General features: G+C 48.5%; 2 protein-coding genes across 3 annotated transcripts in view; both read left to right on the forward strand.

The window, feature by feature from the left end:
* Positions 1-7,675, forward strand: part of CTDSP2 (CTD small phosphatase 2) — a 64,058-nt gene extending 56,383 nt beyond the window's left edge. For both annotated transcript variants that reach the window (XM_033138461.1, XM_033138462.1), the window contains 4 exons: positions 562-618; positions 4,414-4,506; positions 5,785-5,970; positions 6,990-7,675. In XM_033138461.1, the coding sequence (XP_032994352.1) occupies positions 562-618; positions 4,414-4,506; positions 5,785-5,970; positions 6,990-7,115 (462 nt within the window). In that variant the 3' untranslated portion in view covers positions 7,116-7,675. The remainder of the gene's footprint in view (positions 1-561; positions 619-4,413; positions 4,507-5,784; positions 5,971-6,989) is intronic.
* A 4,643-nt stretch (positions 7,676-12,318) lies between these two features.
* AVIL (advillin) overlaps positions 12,319-17,305 on the forward strand; it is a 37,063-nt gene continuing 32,076 nt past the window's right edge. The window contains exon 1 of the mRNA XM_033138463.1: positions 12,319-12,554. The gene's annotated coding sequence lies outside the window, so the exon portion shown is untranslated. The remainder of the gene's footprint in view (positions 12,555-17,305) is intronic.

Raw genomic sequence — 17,305 nt, forward strand, 5'->3', positions numbered from 1 at the left:
ATCAGGGGACCGAACAGGCAACAGGAGTTAGAAGGACTCAGTGATTGATTCCCTGAGAAATCATTTGATTCTGTTATTAGGCGCCTTGTTGTTTCAGATAGGAGTGCAGGGGAGCCTTTTTCCCCCCAATACAAGGGCCACATTCCATTGTGGCAGCCTTCCAGGGGCCACATGAAAGAAGCAAAAATGGGCGGGGCAACAGATGTGACTCTTGCCTTTGTATACTAGAATACATCTCAGCCACGCAAATGACTGAGTTTTCCACACACGCATCCTGGCATTGATGGATGTGGCGTGGGCAAAGTCTCAAAGCAACAGATATAAAGACTTGGAGGGGCTTCATTCAGCCTATGAACCGGAGATTCCCTGCCACTGGTTTGAGTGGACATGACTGTCATTTTAAAACCGTATGGCTGAGTACTGGTAAATCGAGCCAAACCCAGTGAGCATCCGATAGTGTCCTTAGGTGCAGAGATTGGCGTGACCTATGGATAGAGTGGGGCGGAATTGTGTCGTATTACCTTCCAAAAACTAACATGCACCTTTTATAACATTTCTCAGCCAATCAACAATGCTGACTTCATAGTGCCTGTTGAAATAGAGGGGACAACCCACCAGGTAAGGATGCTGTCGCTGGGAGGAAGGTCCGCTACCCACCCACCTTGCCAGCAGTTTTGGGTTCTCATTGGCATCTGTTCTGGAATTGGGGCGGCAGAGGGAGGGGGCAGTCTCATTTTGTGAGCCAAGGAGACCCCCTTCCATTTTGATGCTGTAAAGAAGAGGAGGAAGACCGTTCTATGAAGGCTTCGGCCTGGTTCAAGTAATCCAGGATAGGCTGTTACCAGGCAACACGGCCTATTCTTGATTACTTGTTTCAGGAGGCAGCTGCTTCCAGCGGATGTTTCAGGAGGAGTGTCTTGGATCGGCTGCGTGGCAGCAAGAGCTCCGGGAGAGAGAAATGCAACCAGCTGAAAACTGGTGGGGAATCCTTGAGGAATCTTGATGTGCTTTGCAGCATTTATGCTTCTTTGCTGTTTTCCGCTCACCACAATGCCTGTGGCAGCTTGTATTCATTTAAAATGCATTAGGGTTAGTCTAAGCACGCTAAGGGGGACACGGGTGGGTTAAACCACAGGGCCTCGGGCTTGCCGATCAGAAGGTCGGCGGTTCGAATCCCCGCCACGGGGTGAGCTCCCGTTGCTTGGTCCCAGCTCCTGCCAACCTAGCAGTTCAAAAGCATGAAGTGCAAGTAGATAAATAGGTACCGCTCCGGCGGGAAAGTAAACTGTGTTTCCGTGCGCTGCTCTGGTTCGCCAGAAGTGGCTTAGTCATGCTGGCCTCATGACCCGGAAGCTGTACTCTGGCTCCCTCAGCCAGTAAAGCAAGATGAGTGCACGGCCCCAGAGTCATCCGCAACTGGACCTAACCTTTACCTTTAAGCACGCTAAAGGGCAGTTGTTTCCCTATCCATCAATAAGGATGCTGGTGACTTGCAGAAGTCAGCTGGTAGTTCACCACACCTCAGCCAGCAAAACAGCTTCTTCCAGAGTCCCCAGTTAAGGAAAAAGCTCCTCTCTCATACATTTCAAAGTAGCAAAGTGTTTATTATCTACAGACACAAGACAAAGCTAAACAGTACTGTCTACTATAGACAACTCTTCTGGTCTCTGAAGTAAAGATGCATAGGTACAGAGAATTCGAATAATACTATATCACCATGCTAGCTAACGCTGCTATGTAAAACTCACAGCCTTTTCTCCTGACTCTCACAGATTCAGAGTCAGACAGCAAACAGGACAGGGCATAGGCAAGACAAGACGGCATAATGAAAACAATGCCCTAGAGCAGTGATGGCGAACCTTTTTGAGCCCGAGTGCCCAAACTGCAGTGGAAAACCAACTTTTTTATTTCAAAGTGCCAACACTGCAATTAAATGGCCTTAAGTTCACTTATTTCACTGGGGTTGCTCTGAGGAAATAATATACATACCAGTACAACCCTTCATTTGTTCTTTGAATCTTTCTCAACCTATTATTCATAGCCAGATCGATAGAAGGTTATGGGCAGCAGGTTCAAAGAGTTATTTTATTTTGGGTACACTGAATAAAATTTCGCCCACGACTGTGCTGGTGTGTGTAAATACATAAGCAATCAATCCGCGGAATGTAATTTACCTTTAAAGAAGTAGGGGGGGGGGGAGGAAGGGAAGAGAAGAGAGAGAAAGACTTTTGAGAGTTAGTTCTCCCTGCATGAACTCCGGTGTTATTCGCCGCCCTCCTCTCTGTATCTGCATACAACTTTGCAGAGGGAGGAGACAGACCGTTCCCAGAAAACGGAACGCAGGAAAGGGCCAGTGGGTTTTTTATTTATTATGTGTGGGGGTTTTGTTTTTGTTTTGCAAAAACTGGGCAAAGGGAGGAACCATAGCGGTTGCATCCCAAACCTTCCCAAATGCAGCTCCTGCCCTTTCTTCGAGAAGTTTGACTTCCTCCTTACCGGAGAGCGCTCGGGCAGTCGGAGGAGGTAGCTAAAGACATGTGAGAGCCGCCACCACAGCAACGGCGCCTCCCAGACTGTGAAGGCGGTTGAGAAGAAAAGCCCACGCGGCAGTGCGAGGCGGGAAGCAAACGCCGCTCAGCTCCGGCGCAGCTCCGCCTACCCCTGCGCGGGGGCGCGCGCCCCTTGGCGGCTTGGGTCTTAGCGAGACTTTTCTTCGCGCCATCCCAAACACCGCTCGGATGGAAGGGGAGGTGGCCGCCTACTCCTCCAATGCACCAACCCTGTGTGCACATGTTTAAGTAAAGAGCTCCACATTTGCCTCCTTCCATCCTTCCTTCCACCCGAACATACATAGCACTGGCCGTTTTACTTAGGGATGGCATCGCCGGCGGGGCCGCGCGGCTCCCCCCCCCGCTCGCAGCGCTCAAAAGGAGGGCTTCCCCCTCACCCGCCGCCCCTGGCCCAGCCCGCCGCTGCTGTTACCTCGCCGTCGTCGTTGCCTTGCGTCGAATCCTCCTCCGCAGCAGCAGCCAAACACCACAGGCGCCAAGGAGGGAAATTGCTGCTGTCCGCTGCTGCGCCTGCGCTGGCAGGACGCATGAGCAGAGCAGCGCGGCGGCGCCATTTCCCCGCCCCTGGCGTGCCAGCAGAGAGAGCTCTGCGTGCCAGCTGTGGCACGCGTGCCACGGGTTCGCCATCACTGCCCTAGAGACTGTTATACCCATCTCTACGCACATTTCATATTTCCTGAAGCAATGGGAGGGCGAATGACTCATGCACTCAACCTAGCTGATTTTGCTATGGTAACCCGGTGCACCTGGTACCCTTACCTCAGAACATCCAGACATAGGGGATGTGCTCCTCAAGAAATGAGTCCAAGCACACAGTAATTTAACCCATTGTTCACATTACACCACAAAAGGGGAGGTATTCTTTTACTTACCTCAGCTTTGTTTTGTTTTTATGATAGCCATGTCACACAAAAAGGAGCGAAGCTTATGTCCTGTTCAGTGATAAAAGGGTTAACACCGGAGGGACTAAAACGCCAAGCCACCGGGAAGTTGTGGGTTTGTGCCGCACTCTCTGAAATGGGCACACTGCCCATGCAGCTAGTTCTCAGGGTGGGCACCTCCTGAACACAGAGCCTGAGACCAAAAAAGTGTTTCAGTCTTATAGGGCCAAGCCTCAGTCAGACCCCAGTGCCTTAACTCTCTTTCACCCCTTCTTGGAAGTCTCTTTCTTAGCCAATATACACCAGACTATGAAGTGGCTGTTTGGATTTGCCGCTGGTGATCCTAATAGTGCCGTCCTGCCTACCTGTCAAAAGTTGCAAGGACTCAGGCCAGGATGAAAATAAACAATGATTTCCTCTATTTTTGTTGTTTAAAGTATGAAACAAATTCCAGTTGCAATGATTTTTAACTCCAGGACAAGGCCCTGTTTCGTTTATTCTTTATCAGCCGTCGTTTCTTAGTTTTATGGTCAAAGTGTACCGAGTGTGACCAACTTCAAACAACAAAAATAGAGGAAATCATTGTTTACTTTCGTCCTGGCCTGAGTCCTTGCAACCTTTCTATTTGATTACCTGTATTTCCCAAGGACTTCCAATTTTTTTCATTTACCTGTCAAAGTTGGCTCACGAGGCTGGATCCAGTTCCCCACCTTGTGCTGCAGTGCCCAAATCTGCTCAGTGGGACAGAGCAGTGTTTTCCCCAGTTTAGATATCTGAGGCACGTTCTCTGTCTGTATTACAATCTGTTTGTTCTGTTGATACTCTGCCTTTCCTCAAAGTAGGAGCGGGGAGGGAGGAAGCAGGCTGGTGTAAGGGGGAGGTTATGGGAGAAAAGCAATGGGCAGGGGGGACCACCTCCCAGTCCCTCTGTGTCATTCCTCACCTCTGCTGCTCACTTCTAGGTGTACGTGCTGAAGAGGCCATTTGTCGATGAATTCCTGAGGCGGATGGGGCAGCTGTTTGAGTGTGTGCTCTTCACTGCCAGCCTGGCGAAGGTGCGGAGGAGGAGGAGGAGGAGGAGGGTTTAGCCTAGACGCGGGCTTGGGGAATTGCTTGATACTTTCAAAGTTAGCAAAAGCTAAGGCAAAAAGGATGGCAATGGTGTGCCGTGTCACTTTCAGCTCAGAAGATGAACTGGAGGTGAATATAGACGATTTGCGCTCTCTGTCTTGCTAGAAGACTGGTTTGGGAGCAGCTTTGACTTGGGCTAAACTTGGAGGAGTATTGCTGAAACTTCAGAGCTGTGTATAACCCTGTGCATTTTTTCAAAATGCAAATGCTGCAGCAAGAAACACTTGGCTATTGGTACTTGAATAAATTCTGCAAAATGTCAAGTTTGCATATAGTTGTTTGTTTTTGCTTCTCCTAACTGTGAGGAATAAGGGACCCAGGTGGCGCTGTGGGTTAAACCACAGAGTCTAGGGCAGTGTTTTTCAACCACTGTTCCGCGGCACACTAGTGTGCCGCGAGATGTTGCCTGGTGTGCCGTGGGAAAATTACTTTATATATAGTCAATATAGGCACAGAGTTAAATTTTTTAACATTTTCTAATGGTGGTGTGCCTCGTGATTTTTTTCATGAAACAAGTGTGCCTTTGCCCAAAAAAGGTTGAAAAACACTGGTCTAGGGCTTGCTGATCAGAAGGCTGGCGGTTCAAATCCCTGCGACGGGGTGAGCTCCCATTGCTCGGTCCCAGCTCCTGCCCACCTAGCAGTTCGAAAGCACGTCAAAGTGCAAGTAGATCAATAGGTACCGCTCCAGCAGGAAAGTAAACGGCGTTTCCGTGCGCTGCTCTGGTTCGCCAGAAGCAGCTTTGTCATGCTGGCCACATGACCTGGAAGCTGTCTGTGGACAAACGCCGGCTCCCTCGGCCTATAGCGTGAGATGAGCGCCGCAACCCCAGAGTCGGACACGACTGGACGTGATGGTCAGGGGTCCCTTTACCTTTAACTGTGAGGAAGAGTGAAGGACCATGCAGAATATTCAAATCTCCACCACTAACTGACCCCTGGAAGTTCTGCCCTTGCTGGCTTCCGAAATTGCATTGGGCATCGCTGAGATCTCCAAATCCATAGGGACTTGAAACTTAAAATAAAATAAAATAAAATAAAATAAATAAATCCATTCCATGCCAAATTCCAAATTCCATGTTTGCACTATCTGGCCAGAGGTGGGCAGAGCCCTGCATGTTCTCCTGATTCCCCCATGTCGGGTTTCTTGCTTTCTTATGCTGAGCCCTAGTCTTCACATACTCCTGTTATCACTCTGTGCAGTATGCTGACCCCGTAACCGACCTGCTAGACAAGTGTGGAGTCTTCCGAGCCCGCCTCTTCCGAGAGTCATGCGTGTTCCACCAGGGCTGTTACGTTAAGGACCTCAGCCGTTTGGGGCGCGATCTGCGCAAAACTTTGATACTGGACAATTCTCCTGCCTCCTACATCTTCCATCCAGAGAATGCGGTGAGCATGCCTTCAGGAGGGGTGGGTGGGTGGGTGTGTCCCCCATAAGTGGTTATTCAATAGTAATTGGTGTTGACTTTTGACTTATCTCGGCAGGGAAGCAGCAAAGGCTCTTTAAATCATGAGTAAGACTTGAGTTTTTGATAGGTAGGTAGGTAGGTTGGTTGGTTGGTTGGTTGGTTGGTTGGTTTAAAAATCTTTTGATCAGGTTTTAGTTAAAAAGAAAATGATAATAGTTACATCGACACCAGGTGAAAGAAGCTCTCTTAAATAAAGCATTCCCCTTTGTTTCTCACCCCTGCCTTTTAAGATGGTGCAGTCAGCAACACTTGTGTGCTAGGTAGGGCCATTCAAAACATGTTTGTTCATTCTCTCTCTCTCTCTCTCTCTCTCTCTCTCTCACACACACACACACACACACACACAGACACACCTGAAGTGATAAATTCTCAGGAAGGCTGACAATACCACATCATTTCCCCCTTCAAATCTACTTTTCCCCTCCCTTTTCTCACTGCTGCAGCCAGCTCAACCCCAACAGTTCTCCAGTGCGTGAAATAGTCTTCCAAACCTATCCAACAGAGCACATCTACCTACAAGGTTTTCCAGGTGACAATTCATAGCTGTGGCCATAATTGTAGGAGTGAGTGAGCAGTTAGTATTAGTGTGACTAGTCTTGTCTACAACGATTACCTTTTCGTGCACCCTATTTAACAATTAAGTCTTGTCACCGTATTTTGAATATTCACCTGAATATTTTCCAAAGCTCTTTAAATACATGGAGGTGGTTTTTTTTATATATATGTGCCTGATGTGGGGGCAAACCTGTCTCTTCTGAGGGGATGTTTCATATTAATAGCCAAGTGATTACTGCAGCGTTTGAATTCTGCTCCCCGGTCTTCCCGGGTCTTCCTGGTTCCTTACAATTTCCCAAAAAAACATTAGGTCTCTGCTTCCTATCTACATGCACCGCAGTGCTCCCGACTGACTTCTCCTTGCCCTTTTCGATTTCCCCATAGGTGCCAGTCCAGTCCTGGTTTGATGACATGGCCGACACCGAGCTGCTAAACCTCATCCCCATCTTTGAGGAGCTGAGCGAAGCGGAGGATGTCTACACCAGCCTTGGCCAGCTGAGGGCGCCCTAAGGCCTTTCCTATGCCCACAGAGGAACTTTTTTTCACTCAGTGCCTTCAGTACTGGCCTGGAGGGGAAGGGGGAGCCGCGGGGGTGGTTCTCCGCAACCCCACCGCAAGGCAGATGCAAGCTCTTTGGAGGCAATAATCTGAACGGCCGCCCGCCGGGCAGCGCCAGAGCAGTTTCCAACCAGGGTATGGCGGGATCCCAGAGCCTCTGGCCTTTCCTCCAGAAGCAGGGTCACCCAAGACCCCGTCCCCAACAGCGCTCGTATCTATGCACTGCGAGGATACAGGGAGCATCGTGAAGACGCACTGTTTCTCCAGGGCTCGGCTTCCTCCATTCGCTGCAGGGTGGTTGGTTCTGGGTACGGTTTGCGCAGTGTGAGCTGCCGGTTCCTCCTCCTGCCTCCCCTCCCCTCTCCTCCTCTAAAGCAATGCCAAATGATTTGGCTGACCCTTTTTTTTTTCTTTTGTTATTAAAAAAAGCTATATGCCTCCTCGCTCCCTTTTAGATGCTCCTGAGAGTGCTGCTTACCCAGGACCTGGGGCACAGCCATGGGGCCTAGCAGTTTTGCCACCTTATCTCCCAGGCAGGGCAGGGCAGGGCACTGAGGTGGCTCTCCAATACTTCTGTCCTAGCCAGGTGTCTTTCGGAGGGATCCTCTCCTTCAACTGCTCAGGCCACTGGATTCCTCGGAGGAAAGGCTTTCCTTGCCTTGGATACCTGGTTAGAGAGAAGGGGGGATGTCTCTTTTTTATGAGGCCTTTTTCCTTTTTCCCTATTCCCTTCCAGCGTTTCAGAGCAGTAGTGAACCCGCAATTTCAGGGGTCTTGGTCCCTAATTACCCTGTTGGCTTTTGGGAAGCCTTTAACTTGTTTTTATACTGTGTCTTGTGGTTCGGGTTCAGCCCCAGAGGGGAACTCTTTCAGAAACCCTCTAACATTAAAAAAAAGAAAAGAAACAGTGGCACGAGCATAGAAAAGGACTAAGGCTAATTCGGCCGGCCCATTCCCACAAACTCCACATTGGTTGAGGACCGATGCTGCAGAGATTGCCATGTTGCTGCGCTCTGGCCTATTTTTGCTTCTTGGGTGGGTGCGGTGGGGGACGACGACGACACAGACCAGGTCACAGGGTTACTTTAAACCTGCCTCAGCACTGTCAGCTCCCCCACCCTCCTTCAGTGCGAATTGCTAGCTTTGAAGGACAGGAGGGCGCTGACGTTTTGCCTGTGGGTGGCTTTTTGGTGGCGGGTGCGACAGAGGCCCTTCCCCGCTCAGGACTCGTCCTAGGCTCCCATCGCCGTAACTTGAAAAGCCCGGCCCCTCGGGTGGCCTCAGGGAATCACGAACTAGCGTGTTAGAAGCTGGGGGGTGGGCAGGGGGCGGCCTGCTCCATCGCCTCGCCGTGTTTGTTGGGAGAGCGAGGGGGAACGTCTCTGCGCACCTGCGTATGAAGAGGCAGCGCATCTTTTACGCCAGGAAACGGGCCCCAGAGAAGCAGCTGGGCCTTTTTGCCACACTCTTCCCCTCAGCATTTTCACGGCGGCGCCAGCTCTCGAGAAACCAAACGTAGATGTTGATATTGCTTGGGAGCGTCCGCCCCCCTCCCTTTCTCCGTCTCCCCCCCAGCAATATGGTACGCTGCCTTTCCTAGTCATGTCTCTTAACGTGCTGTGAACAAGTGCTTTCGAAGTGCCATTGGTGGCAACCAAATACCTGCAGCTCAGCCAGCTTGCTTCTCTCCCTCCCGCTCCCATAAGCAATACATTGCAAGTGACTCCATGCTTAGCTGTTGTGGGGGGGGCAGGGGGGCCATCCGGGGTTTTTTGTTTTGTTTTGTTTCTTTCTGGTGCTGCCTCCTTGGTTTGGACTCAGGGGGCAGGTAGCGTGGGTCACCTCACCACCTGGGGCAGGAAGCTAAAAAACAAAACCAGGGGTGAGGAACCTGCGGCCCATCCAGATGTTGTTGCTGGGGCTTAGGACTCTCATCATCCCTGACAGTTGTCCATAGCGGCTGACAGGAGTTTGGGGCCCAACAACATTTGGAAGGCTTTCCCCCTGCTCAACAGGACCAAAGCTTTACAATCCCTGTTGTAGGCTGAGTGAGCAGGCACCTCTTAGCCTGGCCAAAGTGCTTCTTGAAGTTTCCGTCGCCATTTTTTTAAGTGTGCTGAATTGGCTACTCCTTGATGTGTGTGTGTGTGTGTGTGCTAGGCCTCAAATGGTGCTTGAGAGGAGCCTGCGGCTGCTACAGTACTTCTCTTTCCTCCTCTTGCTGGCCTTGCTTCCACTATGAGGCGTTGCTCTCTTTGCCTCAGCAGTTGTGGAGAGAGGGTAATGGAGGTGATAACACAAGTCCCTAACTTCGTGGAGGGAAGAGTTTCTTCTTGTAGTTCTGTTTTCTCCACGACACACAACAGAGAGAGAGAGCTTTAAACACTGCAAAGTTAATGTGTGCTAGAAAGAACAAAAACCCTTTGTTTTTCCTTCCTGGTTGAGACTACCCTTGCAGTTGTGTCTTTGCCCTTTGTCAGCTGAGGAGAACTCACCTCCATTTCCCTCCCTCTCCTCCTCATGCAACCTGCCCGCTATTGTCCTCCTGGCCCTTCCTTCAACCTACTCCTTTTGCTCAGCTCAGCTCAGCTCAGCTCCAAAACCCCTTCACTCGATGGGAAAAGGTTGCACTCCTGTTTTCTACACTCCTCCACCTCGGCTGATGAAACGTGCTCCAGAATTTCTCCTCCGTCCCGGACACGGGACTTCAGATTTGGGCAAACGGGTGGAAGTTTTGTCGGCCACAGCGTGGTGGGATCTGTGCGGAGGAGGTTTCGGCTACGGAGGCCGACGCAGGATCAGTTAAACTGAGCACTCCCAGTTTTAACAAGCTGCGAAAACTTGCTTGTCGAAAGTAATGTGGAGCTACAGAGTCTGCCGAGTGATGGCTCCCATCTGGAACAAGCTTGGCTGTGTGAATTAACTTGAGGGCGGAGTTTGCTGGTGCCCGTTCCCACTCTGCCTGAGGCTTCCTTGTCCTGTTTAATAGCCATGATGATAACCTTGAGTCCATTTGCCAATGTTGGGATTGTGCCTTGATCAAACCCATTGAGGAGGCAGCCCTAATGCTTAATCAGGGGTGTGCATTTTAGGGGTGCCCTGCATACTCCCATGAAAGTAAACACACACACACACACACAGAGAGAGAGAGAGAGAGAGAGAGAGAGAGAGAGAGAGAGAGAGAGTCTTTTGCTGTACCTCCTGCATCCCTTCTTTTCAAACATGCATAGCTGGTGGCTTTTGAGGAACAGAGCCCATGGCTTCCCCCTCCTGTCCCCACCTCATAGAAGTATGAAAGCCTCAGTTGCCTTAGTCATGTGTCCTCACTTGCTGGGTGGTTTTTCTTTTTTAAAAATTTTGTTTTAATTGAAAAAAAAAAAGATATCCCAAAACTTGAAGCCGGCACTGCTGCCATTTCGATCTCTTTCTATTTTTGGAATCTTTGTATTAACTGCAAATTAAAGAAATAATAAAAGAGAGCAGGTGTGTGTCTTCTCTTTTTTTCCTAAGTCTTTGAGCAGAGTGGGTTCTGGAGGCCTAACGCGATATCCTTTTGAAGCTGGGCGGCAAATTTCGGGAGGTAAAGCTTTCTGAACCCCGGCTGCAGAAAAGAATCTAGCTCTGCAAGCGCCGCAGACAAGGCCGGTTCAACACACGACAACTGGGATAACGGGTGAGAGCTTAGGAGCCACAAAGGGAGCTTGTTGTTGTTGTTGTTCAGTGGTTCAGTCGTGTCCGACTCTTCGTGACCCCATGGACCAGAGCACGCCAGGCACACCTATCCTTCACTGCCTCTCGCAGTTTGGCCAAACTCATGTTAGTAGCTTCGAGAACACTGTCCAACCATCTCATCCTCTGTCGTCCCCTTCTCCTTGTGCCCTCCATCTTTCCCAACATCAGGGTCTTTTCTAGGGAGTCTTCTCTTCTCATGAGGTGGCCAAAGTACTGGAGCCTCAACTTCAGGATCTGTCCTTCTAGTGAGCACTCAGGGCTGATTTCTTTGAGAATGGATAAAGGCCCCTTCATGGATCACTGCCTTGTCATGGCGAAGGGGCTTGAATTACTCAGGGACAGGTCAAGATGGACAGGTCATAGTGGAGAGTTTGGACCAAACGTGATCCACCTGGCGGAGGAACTGGCAAGCCACTCCAGTATCCCTGCCAAGAAAACTCCATGGACAAAGGGAGCTTAGGAGCATCTCAATGCAATTCTTGTCCTTGGAAAGCAGATTTGCACATCAGCCGCCCTTTACAATATGAGAAATCAAGTGATGCCAGGGGCGTATCAGAGCTAGAGGGTTCAATCAGCATTGGGGGTGGGGTGGGGAGCTATGGACAATTACATTTCACTGAAGGGATTTGAGTCATTTGTTAAAAGTTACTGAGTGCTATAATCCAAAAACATGGATAAGACTACCCTGGGGGGGGGGTGGAGTGAAGAGGGGCGTGTGGAGAGAAGCAGAAAGCATTTAAATTTTTATAATTCGGAGGAGGGATAAGTGATGGGGAGGGGGATCTAGCAGCTCTGTGTATGAACTGTGAAGGTTTGCTCCCCCCCAACCTCACCCCTTGATTTTTCGCTTACCAACTGATGAACTCCATGTGCAAAACCAACTGCAGGACTTGGATGGTTATCGCAAGGCTTGACTGCTCCGGGTTTTGTAATTTGGGGGCAGGAGTAGGCCCAGGCAAGACAGCCACCCTTAACATGAGAGCAAGATGGGACATGTGGAATTCTCCCTCCTTCTGTCTTCCTTGACTGACTGCCCCGCGCTCTGGAGCCAGCCTTGCCTTGGAGAAGCTCCTTTGATGCCCAAAAGCCACCCCTCACCACTTGATACCCAATGCACCATTTAAAGATTTGCTGAAGACCTCAGAAGTATCGAGATTATCCCTGGCGGACAACCCTTCTCTCTGAAGGGCAAAGCCATTGCCTCTCCCCATCAGCATCCCTCTCCTCCTCGGTTCCGAGCAAGCCACTCTAATGTGGTTAGATTCCCCAACTCCTGCCCCCATTTCTTTGCATTATTGATGCAGCACTGCACTTTAGAAAAATCAATGGGAAATGGGTGTAGTGGACATGGGCGGAGTGCAGGGAGGGTTGCGCGGAGAAGAGAAAACAGACTTGGGAGTCTCCTTTTGCCGGAAACAAATACAAGATTATTTTCCCTAAACTAATCCATGCTGCTGGGCTAGGCCAGCACTGATTGGCCCAGGCAGCTGATATAAAGGCAAGATGCAAACGCAGGCAAATCTTAGCGAAGGAGCCTGGATCGTTCCTCTGGACTGACTCTGCTACACGGAGCTGGAGCAACCCATTTCTTCCTGCCTGAACAGCTTGTGCTCCTCAGCCCTGGGCTTTGCAGAGCAGAGGAGTCCGCAGCAGACCCAGGTGAGCGCTGCTTGATTTATGGGTGGTCAACGAAAGAGGAGGGAGGGAGGACCATCCAGGCAGGGCTTGAAATAAGGGGTGGTTGTCAAGAGGACCTGATTGATCTAGGTTTTTCTGGAAGAGCCTCAGGAGAAAAATCAGATTCTGCTAGCGGTAAGTCAAAAGACATGAGAGGGACTCTGAAACACAACTGCTCAGCTTACAGTGTATCCCTGCACATGTCCGTTCAGAAGCAAGCACCCCTGACATTACTCCCAGTTGCGCATGGGATTTCAACCCCAGATTTCTGGAATTTATTTGGACTCGTAAGAAAACGCCTGATCTTGCTTCAGAGAATTTTGTTCGTGTCTTGGGCTTCATCCAGGGAGCATAGGGTGGCACAGACTGAGTTCTCATCTTCTCACAACAGCCCTGTCAGGTAGATGAGCAGAGGTTTTTTTGTTTTTGTTTTAAAAAAATATTTATACAGGTCATGTCTGCCAGACAAGACAGGTGTGGTCTGGTTGCGGTTGCTTGCTGGTAATGGAAAGGCACTCTGTACATACTCAAAAGGCACGTTTCGCATATTCCAGGGCTGAAGTCTGGCGATGAAGTCGTGTTCCCTGGGCAAAGCTTGCCTCCCCTGTTTCGTTTTCTTGTCTGGCTACCTGGTATGAGTCAGTAACTCTGGGCATCCATTAGGTGACATCACAGGCAGCAGATTGTAAGTTAAGTCAATTAGTGGTTCTATTAGAGCTGCCAAGACCATTGCTGCATTTTGGAATAAAGTGATTGTTCCCGGTTGAAGGCTGGCTGATTGTGTTCTGGCCCAAAACAAAAACTCACAGACATACATATTCCAACGACAAGGAAACTCAAATTCTGCATTTGCGCTTTGTTTATTCTGATTACAGTATGGACATTTTACAGACTGCAGAATATGTAAACAACAGCGGAAGAGAAAGGAAAAGCTACTGTGAGCGCACTGAAGGGTTAAGAGCAGGGGTACGCAACCTAAGGCCCGTGGGCCGGATGCGGCCCAATCGCCTTCTCAATCCGTCCCAAGGACGGTCCGGGAATCAGCATGTTTTTACATGAGTAGAATGTGTCCTTTTATTTAAAATGCATCTCTGGGTTATTTGTGGGGCCTGCCTGGTGTTTTTACATGCGTAGAATGTGTGCTTTTATTTAAAATGCATCTTTGGGTTATTTGTGGGGCATAGGAATTCATTCATTTCCCCCCCCCCCAAAAAAATATAGTCTGGCCCACCACATGGTCTGAGGGGCGGTGGACCGGCCCCCTGCTGAAAAAGTTTGCTGACCCCTGGGTTAGGAGCTACAGCACTGACAGAGCTGTCAACTTTCCCTTTTTTGCATTGGGAATTTCCAGCAAAAAAGGGAAAGTTGACAGCTATGAGTCTTGACATGGTTCTCTGCAGGGAATTTTTCTGGAGGGGGGGGGAGAGCTGTTTACCGTATTGGCCTGAATATAAGCCACACCTTTTTTCCAAATTCTGATTGTGAAAAGTTAAAGTGCGGCTTATATTCGCAACCTTATGCCACCAGCAAAGTGGCATGGCTCCCTCCCCCCCGGAAGCAGCCCAGCAGCGTGGGGCAACGGCACCCATCCCGTACACGGCTCCCAAGCCTTCCCCAAGCCGCCGAGTTTTAAAGGTGCGGCTTATTTACGGGTGTGGCCTATATTCGAGCCAATACGGTAGTTTCTCACAAAGGACTCAGCTGCAAATATAACGCTTTAAGTGCATTCCAAGCACATTATGCAAATCTGACACTAGGTGGTGATGGTGAGCTTATGGCAAACGCAATGTATTTTTCAAAAGGCTTTTTTTTTTAAAAAGCATTTCACAACATTTTTAAATGTGTGTCTGGATTCCACCAAACAAAAAAGAAATGAGATTAATTGTGGCTGCACATTTTGCGATGTATATCAGGTGGTAGATATAAAAAAGAAATAAAGCTGGATATCTAGAGAGTATCGTTCACTGGGGGAGAGGCAACAAATGCCCCCCCCCTTCTCTCTCCCGTCCCCATGGATGTCCATGTTCGCTGATTACCATGCCATAGCTCCTTAAACCTATTCTGAAACTTTTCTGCAGAACAGTGACAACAAACTTAACTTTGAAAAAGAAGGGTGAGCCCAAAATCGCTTGGATTAGCTGCCTATTATTATTATTATTATTATTATTATTATTATTAAAATATTCTCTGTAAGATACATTTTACAACACTTCACTACTTGGACTATACAGTAATACTTCTTTGCTTGCCTGGATGGGAGATGAAAGAAGGGTATGTGAGTTTGTGTAAAAGCCAGTGTGGTGGTACCTCAGTTTAAGAACTGTCCGGTTTAAGAACGATTCGGTTTACAAACTCCACAAAACCGTAAATAGTGTACCAGTTTGAGAACTTTACCTCGGTCTAAGAACGGAATCCGAATGGTGGAAGGGCACCAAGTGGCGGGAGGCCTCATTAGGGAATGCGCGCCTTGGTTTAAGAACGGTTTTGGTTTAAGAACGGACTTCCGGAACGGATTAAGTTCGTAAACTAAGGTACCACTGTATGTTGTTGCAGCCATTGCTCCTCCGAATTTTGCTTCTGGCCCCACCCACCTCTGACCTTTGACACCCACCCAGCCCACGGAACATTTGTCCAGAAATGACGGTGGAAGAGGAGGCTAATGTCTCCTACCCCTACCATAAAACTATTAAGTCCTGGTTCTAAACCAGGGGCATAGCAAGGGGGGGCGTAGGGGGCAGGCTGCCCCATGTTCCATAATGGAGGGGGTGACAAATTATCAAGGCGGTTCATAAAAAACTTTTTTTAAAAAGCTTGCTCCGAAGGTCTTATCTTACTATACAAGGGATTATATAGCTATACATGAAATTTCATGCATATCGGTTAATATCTTGACCCTCCTCCACCAAAATAGCTGTTTACTTGGCTGTTTTCCTATGTCGTGAAGGCTGAAATTTCAGTTCAGTGGAGCACTTACTGTTCCCAACCCTAACCCTGTGGAAAGCCATCTAATTAGACTTTAATTTGATTTTGAGATGTTTTTAGGAGGTAATTTAATTATTGTTTGATTTTATATCAATGTTATGTATCTGATGTTAGCCACCCTGAGCCTGACTTTGGCCGGGGAGGGCGGGATATAAATAAAAGTTTATTATTATTATTACTTGTTATTATTTCTTTGTAAGAAAATATGAAATAACGTAAAACCATTTTTGCAGGGGGGGAATCAATGGGGGGGGGTTGACAAGAATTTTTTTCGCACCGGGTACCACCTGACCTTCCTACGCCTCTGTTCTAAGCTGCACCATTGAAATTGGGAACACTATGTTGTAATAGATGAATACCAGTGCTATTGATTATGAAGATTGCTTTTGAGGGGGAAAACAATTTAAAACAAATTAGAGGCACCAGGACGCAAAGTATCCTCAATTATCCCTTTTGCATTGTGAGATGTAAGAGCATACATTACAATCCGCATATCAATGCAGGAAGGAATATGAATCCCACACTGTTTCAGGTTGTATGTGCATCTTTGCACGAACCATAGGAGCCAACTCCTTAGGGGCTGAAGGGTCTTTGACCCCCCCCATAAAATATTTGAGGGGGCCAAGCCCCCACAAAGTTGATGGGCATTGCCATGCAAATGGCATGTGCATGCCGTGCCTTGCGATCCATGGCTTACCTGCCCACCCCCCCACATATTTTATTCAAGTTGCCACCCCTGGCACGAACTATATCTGGATGGAGCCATTATGTAACTCTGTTATCTGAATTACCGTATTGGCCAGAATATAAGCCGCACCCTTAAAATTCAAGGGGGGGGGGTGTGGAAGAGAAAAAGACAATACCCGAATATAAGCCACTCCTGTAAATTCCCGCAGGCACTCAAATCCGTTTTACCGTATGTCTGTTTCGGCAGTGATATTGTAACAGCCAATTTTTGTAAGGCACGTGAATTTAAGCCGCACTTTAACTTTTCGCAGTCGGAATTTGGAAACAAAGTGAGGCTTATATTCAGGCCAATACGGTGTATGTTATATGAATGCAATCTATAAAAACCAGAAAATCATGAAAAACATGGAATCCTATCCTCTCTGGAGTCACAACTTGACTATAATGGTTACTCTTGACACTGCCAGGAATAGCTGGCATAGTTCAAGGCTACAGAGTGGTTCTGTATTAGACAAACCTGGCCTGGAAATAAGGCTGCAGAGTTAACTGCTTTGGAGAGGACGCCTAGACTGCCGTCCATCTCTGTGGTTGGTAATCACAGCTAGTGGAGATTTTCACCCACACCAGCCGTTGTATCCATAAAGTTCGATGGAGCCCACAATGAAAATCCCAGCTCAAATGTACCAGCTGTTCCTTTGCTGGACTGAGACATTAACACGTGAGTTAGTTCCGATGTGACGTGCAATTATATTTCTGTGTTGAGTTTACTGGGATGACTGCAACAGTACATTTTCTTTCTTTTTTTTTAGTTGTTATGCAAGAATGGAAAATCCCACAAATATTCTGTAGGAATTATCCACAAACAGGAAGCAAGGAGACTCTGAATTTCCTACTTTCCTGCAGAATCCACATGGAGGATTTCCCACTCTGATGCAAAAATTTCCATGTGTGTTTCGCTACAGGAATCGCTCCAGACATCGCCCATGGAGTGAAAGGTTTATAGTGGTGCCACCCGCCATATCTGTGTTGGTCCCTTATAATTTTTACGCAAAGCAAAAGCAGAT

Source organism: Lacerta agilis, chromosome 2 (genome assembly GCF_009819535.1).
Source record: "Lacerta agilis isolate rLacAgi1 chromosome 2, rLacAgi1.pri, whole genome shotgun sequence".
Taxonomy (NCBI): Eukaryota; Metazoa; Chordata; class Lepidosauria; order Squamata; family Lacertidae; genus Lacerta; species Lacerta agilis.